The sequence below is a fragment of the Pararge aegeria genome, chromosome 16 (genome assembly GCF_905163445.1).
Source record: "Pararge aegeria chromosome 16, ilParAegt1.1, whole genome shotgun sequence".
NCBI classification, from domain to species: domain Eukaryota; kingdom Metazoa; phylum Arthropoda; class Insecta; order Lepidoptera; family Nymphalidae; genus Pararge; species Pararge aegeria.
The window spans coordinates 12,268,362-12,285,137 of NC_053195.1; the positions used below are offsets into that span (position 1 = coordinate 12,268,362).

The 16,776-nt window shown below is 34.5% G+C and overlaps 2 protein-coding genes across 4 annotated transcripts; one reads left to right on the plus strand and one right to left on the minus strand.

Moving 5' to 3' along the window:
* Positions 1 to 388: 388 nt before the first annotated feature.
* On the plus strand, positions 389 to 6,459 carry LOC120630489 (dynein regulatory complex subunit 3-like). The gene is made up of 9 exons (XM_039899733.1): positions 389 to 523; positions 1,156 to 1,523; positions 1,836 to 2,008; positions 2,169 to 2,378; positions 3,255 to 3,395; positions 3,775 to 3,976; positions 4,510 to 4,695; positions 5,062 to 5,201; positions 6,315 to 6,459. Exons 1-9 carry the CDS (start codon positions 424 to 426, stop codon positions 6,457 to 6,459), a joined length of 1,665 nt encoding a protein of 554 aa, XP_039755667.1. The 5' UTR covers positions 389 to 423.
* A 1,263-nt stretch (positions 6,460 to 7,722) lies between these two features.
* On the minus strand, positions 7,723 to 16,035 carry LOC120630566 (enoyl-CoA delta isomerase 1, mitochondrial-like). Of its 3 annotated transcripts, none has more exons than XM_039899825.1 (5): positions 15,835 to 16,035; positions 13,264 to 13,499; positions 11,945 to 12,091; positions 10,051 to 10,263; positions 7,723 to 9,232 (listed from the first exon to the last, which is right to left on the minus strand). In XM_039899825.1, the coding sequence occupies exons 2-5, from the start codon at positions 13,492 to 13,494 to the stop codon at positions 8,975 to 8,977; spliced, it is 849 nt and encodes a 282-aa protein (XP_039755759.1). In that variant the 5' UTR covers positions 13,495 to 13,499; positions 15,835 to 16,035; the 3' UTR covers positions 7,723 to 8,974. The 3 variants fall into 3 exon arrangements, with proteins under 3 accessions (XP_039755759.1, XP_039755760.1, XP_039755758.1); XM_039899826.1 differs by lacking the exon at positions 15,835 to 16,035 and adding an exon at positions 15,556 to 15,584; XM_039899824.1 differs by lacking the exon at positions 15,835 to 16,035 and adding an exon at positions 15,040 to 15,352.
* Positions 16,036 to 16,776: the final 741 nt, after the last annotated feature.

Consider the following 16,776-nt stretch of genomic DNA (forward strand, 5'->3'; position numbering starts at 1 on the left):
TCTCACAAGGTTGACAAAGTCAACTGTCAAATGTGCAAAATAGATAACAAGTTTCATTTTACGCAGAAGTATAATTATATTTATAAAATGGATTCACAATATTCGAATACAAATAGTTATGATTTATACGCAGAATTAAAAAAGCCAAAATAACGTAATTGAAAAAAAATTATGATAGTTGTTTAAAGTATCATAAAGTAAACTATCAGAATTACTTGTCTTACTGGCTGGTTACTAGTAGTATGAGATTTGTAAGAACTCTGAACCTCTGCAATTATTTCAGAAATAAGGTTGCTGAATTAATTGCTCATATTACCATGACAAATAACAAGTTAATTTATCATAGCAACTGTCAAGCAACAAGCTAATACTAAGATCTAATCTGAGTTTTTTTTAAATAAAATTAAACTTTATTTAATAACAATGGCTGAAAATAAATCCTTAAATAGTCTTATAATCCACCCGGATATAGAACCAGGCGTAATAGACAATGAAATGCTTACACGCTGCATATTGGAGTATGGTAACAACTAATGATTTTTAGCTTATTATTGTTTAATTTCTTGCAGTCATCGTTAGTTATTTTTCGCACTTTACAATGGTAATTCCTAACTATTTTAATATCTTGAGCAAGCTTCTTCACTTGCTCACTATATTATGAATAGTAAAACTTCCTCCATAAACATAGAACTAACTACCTTTATATTTCGTATGTCGAAAGCCAACGAAGGGATGCCAATGGCGTTGGTAAGCTCTGGAGAACCGTTTGTTGTGAGCCCGCGCGTCGTGCTCTATAAAGTCGGTTTGTAGGCCAGCCCTATTTAATTTCGAACAATGAATGAACTGCCAGTAATGATCTGCTGTATTCAGTTTCTTTCTTAAGGGTTGCCAACTTGGAATTTTTGTACAGAATGCATTAATTATCAACGTCGGTTGTATGTAATATTAATACATCTCTTTTGTATTGGGATCATCATCAGTTAGCATTTGTTAAAAAAGTACCTGAAAATGAGGACCGGTCGTACGGGTCTGCTCGTAATAGCTATACTTGCAAGAGCATCTTTTGAATCGGTAATCTTATCAAGACTATCGATCATAGTGTATCCAACGCTGAATGAGTATCGACGCGACGCTTTATTACTGGTAATCTTTTAGGACCAACGGAGGAAGCGGGAAGGCTATTCGCAGAGGAAGGTGTCCATCTAGACGAAGCTCCCATAGTTCGTTTAGAATTCCAAAATATTTTGCGAATCGACCATCTCTGGATGCTGAAATCACTAAAGAAGTTAACCTTAGCACATAACTTGATAGAGAAAATTGAAAATTTAGACCAATTGACTGGTCTCAATGAATTGGACTTGTCGTTTAACAAAATAGAAAAAATTGAAAATCTCCAAGCACTTGCCAGTCTTGAAGTTCTCACGCTTTTCCATAACAAGATAAGAAAACTCGAGAATATGGATACTCTTGAAAATCTATTGGTTTTTAGTATTGGCGACAATTTCATTGAAGATTTCAAGGAGGTAATAAATGAAAACAGTAATTAGGTTCTTTGATATTTTTTACTTAACTAGTTTACTGTCCTTGACATTTAGATAATCTTGGTTGCCAATCCGCGGAATGGAATAGAATGGATGATCTAAGTTCCAAGCCCCTCTCGAGAAAAAGCCAAGCCCAAAGACATTCATAGGCTGAGGAAGATGGATGATTAAAAACAAACAAGAAGGAGCATCTAATAATTACTTTTTAAATTTTGGATAATTTAAAAACGTTTTCAGACCGATCGTTTGCTGCCAGGGTTGACCTAAATAATTTAAGTTTTATTACTTTTTAAGATGTCATACCTGAGGCGATTTCGTAAATTGCGCTCCGTAAGTTTCAAAGGCAATCCTTGTTGCGATGACCCAATGACTTATCAGTTTCTGAAATCAGCGCTCACCAGAGTGACGTATTTGGACTATAAACTTGTTAGCGAAGATGATAGGGAAACTGGCAGGGCAGTTTTTCGGTAAGTACCATATTTCCGAAAATCTTATTAAGTAAGTAGGCGTACGCTTACTCAATAAGCTCATAACTCCCACGTCCCACCCCTTCTTTTCACGAATAAAATTTAATTATCTGTAACTGCATTGAGAGACTACTAACTAACGTCAATTTTCTCTATGTAGGGGTATACTCCGCAAATTAGGTGAGGCAGATGAGAAGACAGAAAAGGAACGAGTAGCGAGAGAAGAATACGAAGCCAGAGTCAAGTTCTACGCTCTTTCTTTCGTTGAATATTTAAGTGGACCCGAGTTGCTGGAATCAATGTTTGAGAAAGATCCAGATGGTTCAATTCTGCTTAAAGTTGGCGGCGAGCTACTTGGATTCTATGAACAGTACTTAAAAATATATTACGTAATATAGCCATATACCATTTAATATAACGGTTATCCTTAGGTCCAAACAGGGTAGCCTGCTGGCTGAGATCGCATCCCTTGACTGCAATCTGTACATTATAAGTATTTTAGTATTACTTACATGAATATTCATCAGTCATCTGTACCCATAACGCAAGCTACTCTTACTTTGGGGCTAGATGGCGATGTGTGTATTGGCGTAAAATTCATACTGAGATTTTTAATGGTTCGCTGCACATACCAAGCCTCTTCTCAAACAGGAGTGAGAGATTTATACAGCACGCTGCTCTTATGTGGTTTGGCGGGCTGTGGCGGTGGCGCTGGGTGGTTGCGGATCCGGAGCGGAATTCGAGCAACCAACAGGGGGCTAAGTCCGCCACTCTGCCTGCAGAGTGGGATTCAAGCAGAAGCTCACTAGCATTGCTAATACACAATTAGCTACAAGGGATAATTAATAAATTTGTATGCATTAAGGTTTGAAAAAAATGCGCGAAAAAGGGGTCAGTGGACCCTAATAGAGTATTACATATTTGTTCCGCTAGCCGTGGAGACCCTGATGCAATGAAGCCATAAGTGCAAAAAAAATCTTAAATTTTTTTCATTGGTTCATTATTTGCGCAAAGAATCTACCTGCTGTTCTGTGCGCGGAAATGGTGCAATTCCACGCGGATATGATGTTTACATTATTTAGTTTAGTTACAAATTTTATTTTAACATTTTCAATAAAAAATATAACACAAATGTTCCGCAGTAGAATAGTTTTTATTTTTATTTGTTGCAATAACTTACCACCTTTAACAGACATTCAATTCGACAATTAATAAAATCATTCAACGGTTTCCTAATTTATTTCAGATACAAGGAACAGTACGTTGAAACAATGATTGGATTAGTGGATTTCGCTCAAGATGCTTATAACATGAGGCAAAACGAAATAAGATTATTCAAAGACCTCGTCGACAATGCGCTGGACGATAGTGTTATAAAAAGCAAAGCGTGCGTATCATCTATAATTAAGTTAGGATTTTAACCAAAACACATTAAATTTAACTGCAAGTACACCTACTCATTCATGAAAAGCATTTCGAATAAATAACCTACTTAAGTAGAGATTATGGTGACATGACCTGAATAAAAGTCAAGCCTGTTTAAAGGCCGCATTAAACCTTGTTTCATGTACGCCGATCTGAAATGAGGGCAAACGTCCATCAACGTAACAACATAGAAATTATGAATAAATTAATACACTTTTATTGTATACCACAAAAAATACAGAAAAATTGTAAAAACAAGTGACGGCCTTATCGCTATATACGAAAATCTATCAACATGTATATAAACTATAAGTTTCTAAAGAAATTGATGAATTTTACAGAGTTGTTGAAGAATTTGAAGAAAAGAAGAAACCATTGGTCGGCCAAATGAATGAAATAATATTAAAATTCACTAACAAGCAAGCAACTATTGAGCAGCTAGAACCTAACATCATAGACGTGGGGGAGTCATTCAACGATGTCATCTTCGACTTATGGAAGAAGCTTATGAGCATAGAGATGACATTATACGAGCAATGCGAGGTTTGGTCATTGATTTGGTTAGGGATCTGCTGTAGTAATTGGCAGAAAAAAAACAAAGTTTTGTCGTAGGGAAACTTGTATTTATTGATAAGACATGCAAGACAATATAAGAAAAAGTACAAGGATTGGCAGCAATTTAATAGACTAGAGATGATAGGACAGGCGTGCTTATAACCGACCATACAACTGATTAAATAATAGATATTTATTTATTTTACCAGACAACAGATTAAATAATAGAAATAATAGATTGTTTGATAGGCTTGTGAGTTTCGCTTAAAGGAAGAATATCTAATTAAGATAAGTTTAGAGATTTGTGTACAACTAAATCGGCACTTATAAGGAAGGCAGGAGGCCTTTCTTATTAATACGTGTCAGGAAACAGACAACTGTCTTTCGCACCTTAGCGGTCAGGATACGATAATCAGCAGAGAAAAAGTAGATAAAAAGGGACGGGAGTTTTAAACAATCTATACAAATTAGTCACTAAGTTTAGTCACTAAATTTGAAAAAAAATATTTTTAATACTCCAGGAGTCCAGAGTTCAATTCGCAGTGAACATGACAGAGATGATAACTAAGCTGTTAGAAGTTTCCCGCAACGCTTTTGGAGCGTGGCGCGAACATGAAGGAATGTGGTCTATGCGGCAGTTCGAGGCACTGTCCAAATTACTCGGCAACAAGGTTTTGCTGGGAGATGCACCGCCTGAACTATTTGAAGTGAGTTTGCCTTCTGCTGCTGGTCGATTCATCTTTATTTATATTTTTTGATGTGAAACATCTATAGGCGAGGGTAGAACTTATTTTTGGCGTGGCGATACAGGCCGCGGCACATCGCCACGCTATGTTATTGAATATTATATGTTCTATACGTAGTTGAGTTATCGCAATTTTAAATCAATTCTTATTCTAATATGACTCCACTAACATAACGGTGCAGTTAAGTCATCCTTAAGATCATTGCGATTACTTAACGAAGTCCATAATGAGATCGATTCCTTAAAAGAATTCAAAAACTAGATAGGTAATTATGCAGGTTTTTCATAATAATCATTACCTACGTATTCGCGTTCATTTATGTCTTAGGTGATGATGGATAGAGATCTGATGATGAATCTAGTGGCGCAATCATCTGATAACCATATAAGGTTCATCGACGCGCGGGAAGATCTGCTCATGACGCGCGCCAACAACTGGCGAGACGAACTTGTTCAAGGCGCTAATGAGTAAGTTTACGGCCTTAAGGGCTTATTACTTAAGATTCTGTACCACAAAACTTGCAACATCTGTGAGCACACACAAAGCCAGTTATCAACTTGGATCAACGATCCAATTAATCAGCTGTGTTCATCAGCGGATGTTCGCTGCCACAACTATTTCGAACCATAGGATGGGCCTAACTGATATATTTAAAAATACTAATTACAACCGTCACTAAAACATAATGCCATTATACACCAAAACCTTGTTAATATGATAAATCCCTGTAAAACAATACGGTAATACTTGTCTCATTTTAACAAGTTTGAGGGATCAATAAATGGATCTGTTAGAGTACTTTTAAAAAAACTGCCTTCATTGAAAAAATAAAAAATCGAACCGATCAGAAACATTATAAAGCTGGACATCTACAGATTAACATTAGGATATACTTGAGGCCGAATGACAGATTAGTTAATATTTTATTAGGCTACCTAGGTTGGTAACATACGAATACTACAAAATATGAAACGAAACGCTAATGTCATTCGTTATATCACATGACATGTAAACAAACTCTGTTCCTCCAATCAGGCGCAGTTATAAAATTTGGCAGATTAAAGTAAAAAAAATGGCGGCTTTTTTAAATTTGTGTTATATTTTAAAATATTATTAATATATCCGAAATGTTTGGCTCATAATGTTATAGGCATACTAGTTCTTATACAATCGAAACAAATAAAACATTAATCTCTGACAATGATTTCCACATACAATAAAAAAAGTTCTTTTTTATTTAATTAGGAACTATATTATTTAATATTTTGACATCCGGTTGGCACAGTGGGTAGCGACCCTGCTTTCTGAGTCCAAGGCCGTGGGTTCGATTTCCACAACTGGAAAATGATTGTTTGATGAACATTAATGTTTTGAACACTCAGACACTGAATAACATTCATGTTCATCACACTAACATTTTCCAGTTGTGGAAATCGAACCCACGGTCTTGGACTCAGAAAGCAGGGTCGCCAATCGGCCGCAAAGATAATATCCCTAACATGTATGAAACAATAAGTAGTTAAATTAGTTCCGCAGACATTGATCTCAAAACTTTAGCGTGTTATCATTTTTTTTTTCAGTAACGAAATAAAACGAAACAGGGATAGAATCCTAGAGATATACTACTTCATAGACAACCAGAGAGAGGAGTGGGCGGACATGCAGATGAGTATGACTGAAACCGTGGATCCGGAAACTGCGGCACTTTTGGGCGACGATTTTTAAAGTACATTTTATATTTTTTCAGCTTTAATTTATAGTCAAAGTCGAAGTAAAAAATATCTTTATTTAAGTAGGCCCATAGGTGGCACTTTTGATGCGTACATAACAAAAGCCTACTCGTATTTAAGGTGCTGGGTGTTGCTTAATTAGGTTGGAACGGAAATAACTATTAGTAATGTAATCTATGTAGTTATCCCAGAGAAAAAAATATGTTCTTAATAACCATATTTTTGACTTAATTGAGCCCGAAACCACGGAGTATCTACGTAAGTAGGCACCTGATCCAGTATACTATACGCGTGCGGATCATCTCCAAGCGGCGTCTTAAAATACGTGAGATGTTTAAGGGGGGGAGGGGGTCGATTCAAATCTCATGTAATGTTACGTTGGAGAGGGGGGCAAATATTACGCAATTTTGTTGTTAAATTTTTATCATACATTAAATTAAACTCTCAGCAATATTGATTACTAGTTTTAACTAGTCGTATGTAAAAGCACGAGGCCTTTTTTTTTCTTTTTACAATAACAATCCAACGCGTTTACGTAAGAATCCCACATTTTGAAAAATCTTTTATTTTTTTGGGGACGGGGGAGGGGGTACAATAAAATCTCACGACATCTCACCCGGGGGAGAGGGAGGGACAGAAAATAAAAAAAAAACGCCCCTCACATAATTTATGGACGCCCCCTTATTGGTATTATTAGTATATTTTAGTGGTTACGCACTTTACACAATGCAGTAAAATTTTCTCCATAGAAAAAGGGATAAAATAAAAATACTTATGTCGAATGTAGACACTGAGTCTGACATTGAGTCACTTGTAGAAGGAGCCACATATTTTCACTAAGGGGTAGAGTTGGCCTTGTAGAGTGAGAAGTTTGGCTCTACATGAGATCAGACAACTTTTTGACTGTGCAAGTCGTATCTTGCTGTCACCATTTTACTAGAAAATATTATTGATGAGATTGCACTTACTTCAAGGAAGGCAAAGTTAATGAAAGTAAATTTGGGATTGTAAAGATGGGCAATTTGGGAATTTTATGATTTCTGAATTTTCTCAGGTCTGGTCTGGTGAAAGGCTTTAGCCGTGGCTAGTTACCACCCCACCGACAAAGACGTGCCGCTAAGCGATTTAGTGTTCCGGTGCGATGTCGCGTAGAACCGTAGTATGTCTTACATATTCCCTTAACAGGTTAGCCCAGTGATATTGCAGTCAAGGGCTAACTTGTGAACCGAGATGAGTTTCAAATAAAATATAATTTCTGTTAAAACATTTATTAAAGTAATAATAAAATATAAACATACAATAAAAAATATAAATTATGAACACTTTGATATGCCTCATAGGCAATGTTGCCAATTTGGATCGTTATTTTTTTTCACATAGTTTAATGGGAAATAGTATTACTTAATAAAACTGTAAAATAAACCTACTTGGTAGGTCATAAAAGAATCATTATATTCATTCAGGCGAATATATCGCTTGGGTGGCCTAAATGAGATTATTAAAATGTAGTTTTATAAAAATGATTCTATTTTTCGTGACTCAAGGTGAAATTAATAATATCAATTTTTTAAACAAAATACACTTTAGAGAACAATATAATTTATAATCAGGTATCGTTGGATGAAAACCGGTCATTTTCTAATTATTGCCATGTGCAATACTTTTACTTTTTGTTTACATTCTGTAATTGTTTACATTCCTAATAGGATTATGTTACAACTTTTATGTTACAATTATTGTTCTTATATTCTAACAAAGTATATATAATGCGTATGTAAAAGATTACAACAACATAAATTACTATTATTATATATTTATTTTAATGCACTATACAATTGAAATAAAAAATTATAAGCACATACTTATTTTTCTTTTGATTGATAGCATTATCCAAACTCACGTTTTTTATTTTTTATTTTTTTGTGTTGGACTACGCTCTTCTTTGAACTGGCTGATTTAATTGTGACAGGGTTTTCTCAGGCAGGTTTTGTCAGGAATAATACGAGAATTGTTTCCCTAAGCCTATACCTTTGGTGACTGTTATCAATTGATCTAAAATCCATTAAAAAAATATAATTTCTTCCCACCGATTTGTTCTCGCTCTTGTTGTCTCCTAATCCTAAGGTTGCCTGGCAGAGATCGCTTTTAAGCGATAAGGCCGCCTTTTGTATTCTACTCCAGTTTTTTGTGTTTCTCTCTATTCGTCCTTTATTTTACTAACTGTGTAGTGGTGTACAAATAAAGAGTTTAAATAAATAATTTATTTTTCATTTCATCCCTTATTTTGTGGAAAAAATGTCAAAGTAGGGAAATACGATTGTATTTCCCCAGACTTACATTATTATAATTTTTCTTTGACCATTGTTTGGATTATAGGGACCAAAATAAATTTTAATATATTAAAATAAAATGAATGCAATTTTCAGAAATAAAAATATTGCATTGATTAATAATTATGGTCATTACAATATTGGGTCAAACGTTAAAAGGTTATTTTTCAATTTTCACCATCATTTTGCAGCCTTCTGTTTCAGCGCCTGTATGTACATTTCAAGACTTTGCTGCACATTGGGGTTCTTGAGGAAGGATAGAAATTCTTGCACGTCCGCTTGTCTGTTTGTTTGCAAGTTTTTGATAGGTTCTTCCCGCATCTTCAGCTTAGTGATAGCTCGTGCTAAGGGTGGGATTTTCTCGAACTTCTTCAAGAAAGTCTTACATTTATTGATAGCGTCTGCTTTGTCTGTGGCGATTTCGTCGATCAGTTCACACTGTAACATTAGTTTTATTACTCAATGTAATATTAAAAAGGTAAATTTTTGAGAAATTTACCCATATAACCCCCCCCCCCCCCCCCCATTTAATGGGGGAATCTCATGCGTAACCCATCCCAAAAAATTACCCATATTAAACCCCCCCACCCTCCACTTTTAAGGGGGGAATCACTACGTTATGCGCTATCCATTATTGGACTTGTTCGCTGGCATACGGCAAAGTGTGGACCTTTTAAGTCTATAGACTATGGTCTTATATAAGGTAACTTACACAGTTCATATTATCAACCAATTACCGGCCAACCACAGGGCTGAGTCTCCTCCCACAATGGGAAGGATTTTAGGCCATAGTCCACCGCGCTGGCCCAGTGCGGATCTTTGAGAACATTATTTAGAACTTTCAGGCATGCAGGTTATCTCAAGATTTTTTCCTTCACCGTTGAAGCAAGTGATATTTCAATTACTTGAAACGCACATAACTTCAAAAAGATAGATGTGCGTGCTGGGCACTTCATATAATTACACATTACTCACATTCACGGGAATCTATTAAAGCGTTAAGCTTTTAATAATAATAATAATAATAATAAATTCTTTATTTCACACACAAAAACAAAATACAAATAAACACATTTACAGAAATAATTAAAAAAAAAAAAAACTAGTTTAGGTGTGCAAAGGCGGTCTTATCGCTAAAGCGATCTCTCCCAGACAACCTTTGGCGATAGTAGTTATTGGAAGGAACGGCTTTTACTTTGTAAAATTTTCGTACTATATTATTTCTAACATGGGAAATTGAACGTAAGCAAACTCACCTTCAACGCTTCGTCCACTGTAAACATTTTTGCGGTAGTGAGCGCTAATTCAGCCTGCCTCATGGAAATAGTTCTGCACATGGTGTCCATGAACCACTTCGGCGCGACTATTCCCAGGGCTGTCTCGTTGAGCCCTATGGTGAACTTGCCCCCCACCATGGCGCGGTACTCGCAGGACATGGATAAGAGGCAGCCACCGGCTGGTGCGTGGCCCTTAAATTCCAAATTCAAATTCTTTATTTGTAAAAAAAAAAGTGTGTACTTATGTACACGCGCTAGAAGTTATACTCCTTTGGCGTAACGAGATAAAAATATAAAATCTTTTCAAAATCATCATCTTTCGCCTTATGCTACGTTTGTAGAAAAAGGTATTTATCAGACAACCAACATTAAAATTTGAGATTTATGTACAATTGAATCACCGAAATGAGCCCGCAGATTAAGACTATTGAAAGTGTACACTTTCACATCTCATAGCTAACTTCAGGGTGTCGGTTTTTTGTGACGGTGTGCGCGCGCATCGTAAAAATTTACTCTCATCATTTTTCCCTAACTCGCCAAAAGAAGTATAACTTAAAAAAATGGTAGGTACTAAACACTTTATATAGATGTTATCATTTTGTGTGTCACGCATATTTTGTCTTTGACATCGACGTCCAAATATTTTATAGGTAATTAGGTATACTATATATCTAGTTAAATATTTTTGTGCACTTAAAATATTTGACTCGATATAAATGATTTTGGTTTGAAATCTTAAGGACAAAAAAAAGGTGTTATCTTTAGTAATAATCCGTATTTAAGTAATAGTTATAAGTAAGTATACAGATAACAAACAAAACAATGAATATACTACGACAATACGCACATCGCCATCTAGACATCGACATCTTTTTTTCTATTTGCGAGCAATTGGGTTACCTGATGTTAAGTGATCACCACGGCCCATAAACATCTGCAGCACCAGAGGAGCCACCGATGCGTTGCAGGATTTTAAAGAGTTTGTTTATCCGCCACTTGAATAACCCTAGATCGTATTTTGGAGGAAACGCGTCAGATAGGAGATTGATCCACAATTTGCTATGGCGCGGTGGAAAGGATCTGGTGTTATAGGTACTAAGATAGCTGAAAATAGCTTCTCGGAATTATGTGTTGGTTTAAGAAATTAAAGATCATTTGCTTCAACGGTGAAGGAAAACATAGTGAGGTACCCTGCATGTCCGAGAGTACTCCATTAATATCGACGGCCGGGCTGATTGGCGCGTTCGGCACTCGGCAGCGACCCTGCTTCCTGAGTCCAAGGCCATGATTCGATTCCCACAACTGGAAAATGTTATGATGATGAATGTTGTGATGAACACGAATGTTATTCAGTGTCTGGGTGTTTATCTGTATATTAGAAGTTTTTTATGTATTTTATTCATAAAAATATTCATCAGTCATCTTAGTATCCTTGACACAAGCTACGCTTACTTTGGGACTTGATGGCGATGTGTGTATTGTCATAGTAGGTCGTATATTTATATTATTCTGCAGGCATGAGATGTCCACCAATCGGCACTGGGCCAAGGTGGAATGCGGCCTTAAACCCTTCTTATAAAAGAAAGAAAAAGAAAGAGACAGTAAAAATCGTCTTCATTGTCACACATTTTTGTAAAATAGTACATTTGTGTCATAAATTTGTTAGAGTAAAAAAAAAATGCGTGACAAAGGAGCTGTCTCAGTATAGCTGCATACTAAAAAGCGCAGCACTGGTTATCAGCCAGTCCCCGTATCTTCGTCGTCACTGAATCTAGGATTACTAAACAATAACAAAATAATCATAAAAAAGGAATTCACCAATCGTGTAGTAACAACGATTGGTTAAATGTGTTAATTTAAATCAATCACTAACATTGACTGCTGCGGCTGTAGCGAAGCTTGATCCGTACAACTTGAACCATACATCCTGCAGGGTAGTCCAGAACTCCTCCGCTCTTTTCATATCGGGCTTGTACATTTCCATAATATCCAGACCAGCTGAAAATACTGTTGGTGAGGACTGAAATTAAAATGACAGCTTCTGTCACGTACTTACAAAACATTTTTTACAACAATATACAAATATATAGGAATAACTACCGGAAATATCAATAAAAGCATTATGAAACAGCGTATCAATTGAGAAAAAAAAAAAAAAAAAATTCTGCAGACGAACTTTTATTTTTAATAATTGCACCATACAGTTCGGTGTTTCGGATCGATCGCGTACAAACCGACAGGTTAGCCCGCTACCATCTGAGACTGCGTCATGACTTACCACCATGCGATAGTGCAGTCAAGGGATAACTTGTAGTGGAAAAAAAAAATAAAAAAATTAATTCTCAGTTTATTTGTATATACTATACGATATTAGATTACTAGGACTGGTTTTTTGATGTTAGAAGTAAGCTAACCGTTTTAGAGTCTCTTATAGAGGATTCATATTATTGGTGTAGATAAAGTCTTGTGTGCAATTGTTAGTAATTAGGTGTTACCCCTTATTTAACAACAGTTTCATAAATAACTAATACATACATCCATCGGAAGCCGAAAAGCGGTATCTCAGTAAGTTTTGAAATAATAGTCTTTTAGTAAATTATATTTTTGCACCTTCAAAAATGAATCTTTAAACAAAATTATACACTCATATGCATAATTTACCATAGGTTTATATTGACGTATCAAAATTATCCAAAAATTGACACATAATATACGCACGTCCATCAATGTCAAGTTGAGGCTTTTAAAGTACATTTCTCAAACATTTCTTCACTTCAACTCATTTTATCAAATACAATTATAGTTTAAAATCAATGACTAGGGACGAATAACGATAATTTAAGCATTAAAGTGTTCATTTGTTTTATTAAAATCAATGAACAGCGTTCTATTAAAATACAGTTCAAAAATAAAACCTTCGATAAGTTACCTCCTTGGTTGCCTCTGAGTAAAAAATCGTTCCATTTTAAAATTACACGATAGATATGAGGTCTTTCTCTGTTATTTATTTGGCCGCTAAACCATGATAGATCAAGTTTTTCTGCTTATATGTATTTGGCCAGTATAGTAATTTCGATTTATCTCGAAGAAGGCTGTTAATATAATGCTCAAACTTCCTGAGTAACCTTCCAAGAATGTTTGAAATAAATATTTCACTTCGGAATCCGATAAACTAGTTACACAATCACTTACCGAAGTCAATATCATTCCTCTACTTTTATTCTTGGCTACATCATCTAGAGATTTGCTGATTTCTTTCAACAGGTCTAGGTTGAGGCTGTTCACTGGAGGTCTTTGCAGTGTCATAATGGCGACGCCATCATTGTCAACTGTCAGGTCCACTAATGGACCCTTGCTAGACATAGCCCTAACGCTTGGCGCCAGTTGCCTTGCATTACTGACTGCTTGCCGTAGGAGGAACATTTTAGCTGCAACAAATCAACATAAACATATGACTATTAGGTTTAATCATGATATCTGTTTATGTAGCAGAGATTGTTGGTGTTAAAACTTTGGTTTTCTCTTCTGGGGGACCGCGTTCGCTCCTCTGAACCATTGGAGTTATTGAACTCTTAATTTAATCAATTTAATATACACTTTTATATTTAATATATACTAGTCGTAAGTTGAAAAAGTATATAGATAAATAAATTTATTTATTCTTTATTAATAAACCAACGAAAAATGTATATTTCTAGGGAAATAATAATTACAAACTAAAATTCATATTTATAATCAATATAAGCCGTCTAACTGTTCAGTTATGGGCATGGTACCCAAAATGCTGGCGCTATTGCCCCTTTGAATTGCTAGACGTAAGGAGCAATTTTTGGGACACGATGTTAATAAAAAATTTCGTATCCGAAGACTATGGCCCCAGAGTCTCAAACGCAAGCGCCGCAAAAACGTAGTCATTACAAATAAAGGAGTATTTACGGCGCTTAAGCATTTGAGCAGATTCGGCAGCTGCTGCCGCTTTTTGAGACGTACTCGGCAAGTGAGAAGCTGCCAAACTATCAACGCAGGTCGCATCCCACACTAGCGCACGCCCCATCGACCACGGTACTATAGTCAAATAATGAAATAGATAAATAAATGAAATAATGTTGACTGAAAACATCGTGAGGTGACTTGCATGCCTACAAGTACATGATATTCTCAAAAGCGTGTCAAGTCTTCTCATCCAAAATTCTGAGAGGAGACCCATGCTTTGTAGAGGGCCGATGATGATTACAGATTGTAAGGCAATGATAAAAAAAATGAAGCGTTTTTTAAACACGCGAATGTGCGGCCCAATATTCGTCATATTTTTTTCATGTTCGTAATCGGCCGTATATTTGGTTGGTTTGTTGAATAATTACCGAATGTTTAAATTATTTACTTATTATTACTGAAATAAAGTATAACCAATGTTATTTCCAGATAAAATAGCTACAGTGTAATAATTATTGAAATCGGTTATGGATTACAAATAAACAAATCTGCCCTCTTCTACTCTTCTTTTTATAGATTATAAATAAACGTTAAGTAAGCGTAGCTTGTATTATGGGATAAATGATGAATAATACCCAAATAATTGTAGTATACAGATACTATATTTATAGATTACTAATCTAGCTGGACATTTATTGGTCTCTATCTAGATTAGATCTTCCAATCTTGTTTGCATCATATATTTCACCTTGAAATCAGACATTACTATTTTTATCGCCTTTTGGGTCAGGCTATAAAAATACTATAAATTAAAACCTTAAAGAAAAATTCTAAATGACCTCAAGAAACCCCATTTAGTTTACCATGTTTTTAACAAGACCAAGTATACTTATTTAGTTTCATTATTTGTTTTTGTATCAAACAGCAAAAACAAAAAATTTATATGCTAAATGTCTTTTAGCCTCACATAGTAATTAGAAGTTAACCTTGAATATGTTGTTCAATTAATTACTTAGTAACAGCTTCAACAACTACCTTCCCTCATAAAGCTATGTTTGACGATTATTATTTTTGAATTATATTTAATATGACTATTAAGAAATTCCTTTTTCTAATTCTCCCTTGTTCTTTTCTCTGTTCTCTTCAGGGATCTTACTGTTTAGTATTATACCAAATCAAGCAGTCAATTCAAAATTTCTTCCATTTCTATTACATGTTTTCAGACATTTGGTAAAAAAAGAAGTCTGGAAGTAAAGAAGTTTTCTCTGGTCTGAAGCCCTTGTAGCTTTTTAAGTACTTCATTTATACAGTTGTTATCCTCTCTGTAAGCATCAGAAGAGCCTTCTATGGGCATGTTTAAAAATAAACTATCACATATAAATTAGGTATATTAATGATAGTTTCATTTATATCTAATTTGCATATTTATTCATTTACTTAATTCATAATTTCTAAGCCCACACTTAATAAATGCAATATTTTAATACATGACTATAGTTTATTATATCAATAGGATTTTTAAAATAATAAAATATATAAACAAAAACAAACCTATTTAACACCAGGGGGCTTAATACAATATTTATGAGCAGCAATAAATATTTAAACATCAGTTTCTGCCTATAGGGGAAATAAAAAAATCATGAGTTGACTATCAAGTAGGCAATTTCAGGATTTAAGTTTCTAATCCAGCTTTTAATATTTATTTAAACAATAAAAAGACAAAAAGTTTTCACCTAAAAGAAAAGGTTACATCTTACGTATATTACATACATGGAATTTTTTATGTTACTTTTACAATAAACTATAAAATATAATAATTTAACTTACCTTTTAAATCAAATAAAAAAATAAATTCAAATAAAAAAAAAATACACACAGAAGGCTCTTTCAATAGCGTCCACCGTACTTTGACTAAATTTTTAAACTTTACAACTTGGACTTTGAACAAACTTTTTTTTGATGTTTTTGTTTGTCAGTGAAACTTTGACACCTGTCATGAATATCTGTGGTGACGTTGGCAGACGAAATTCCAAAAATAGATTTATATTAGCTACTTGACACTGGCAAAGTACATTGTGCTGTTTTGGCACTACGAAAAGCCATAAATCAAAAGAAGAAGAAGAAGAAGATTTATATTCACAAAACTAAGAAAAAACTTTACTAAAATAAATCTTCTCTGTAAACTTCGTATTATTTCGTTCTTCCATATTAGTTATGGTATTCTTAGATTAAAATTATATTTTTTATAAGTGATGCCTTATCCAAAAAAATTTTAAACAACATTAAACTACAGAAAATAATTTGTATTGTTACAGCTTTGTTCAATGTACTAATGTTTTACTCTTTTATAAAAACATATCTTGAATTGTATAATAGTGCTGTGTTGTAACGCCCACCTAAATTCTTCTAAAGTCTATTTGATTTTGGATTATCGAGATTGGAGGATCTACTTTTAGCATGTTTTATTTAATTAATTAGTTTTCCTGGCTTTGATATAAAATTTGGTAATGCCAAATATTTACAAATTTTTAATATTTATCTGTGCTGAAACGAATAATTATTTATCATTGGCATTTGTCATTAGCAGAAATATGGAGGGTAGAGGTAAGGAGAGTCATCTGTGTATATGAAAAAGTGTCGTCAAAATATATTAAATTAGGATGGCGCCACATTTGCATCAGGGTAACTCTTAAAAGAAGCGCCAAATATAAATATTGTTAGAGTAGGCTTGAAAAATAAACAAGGAAGTATGGAGATACAAGGAAGTAA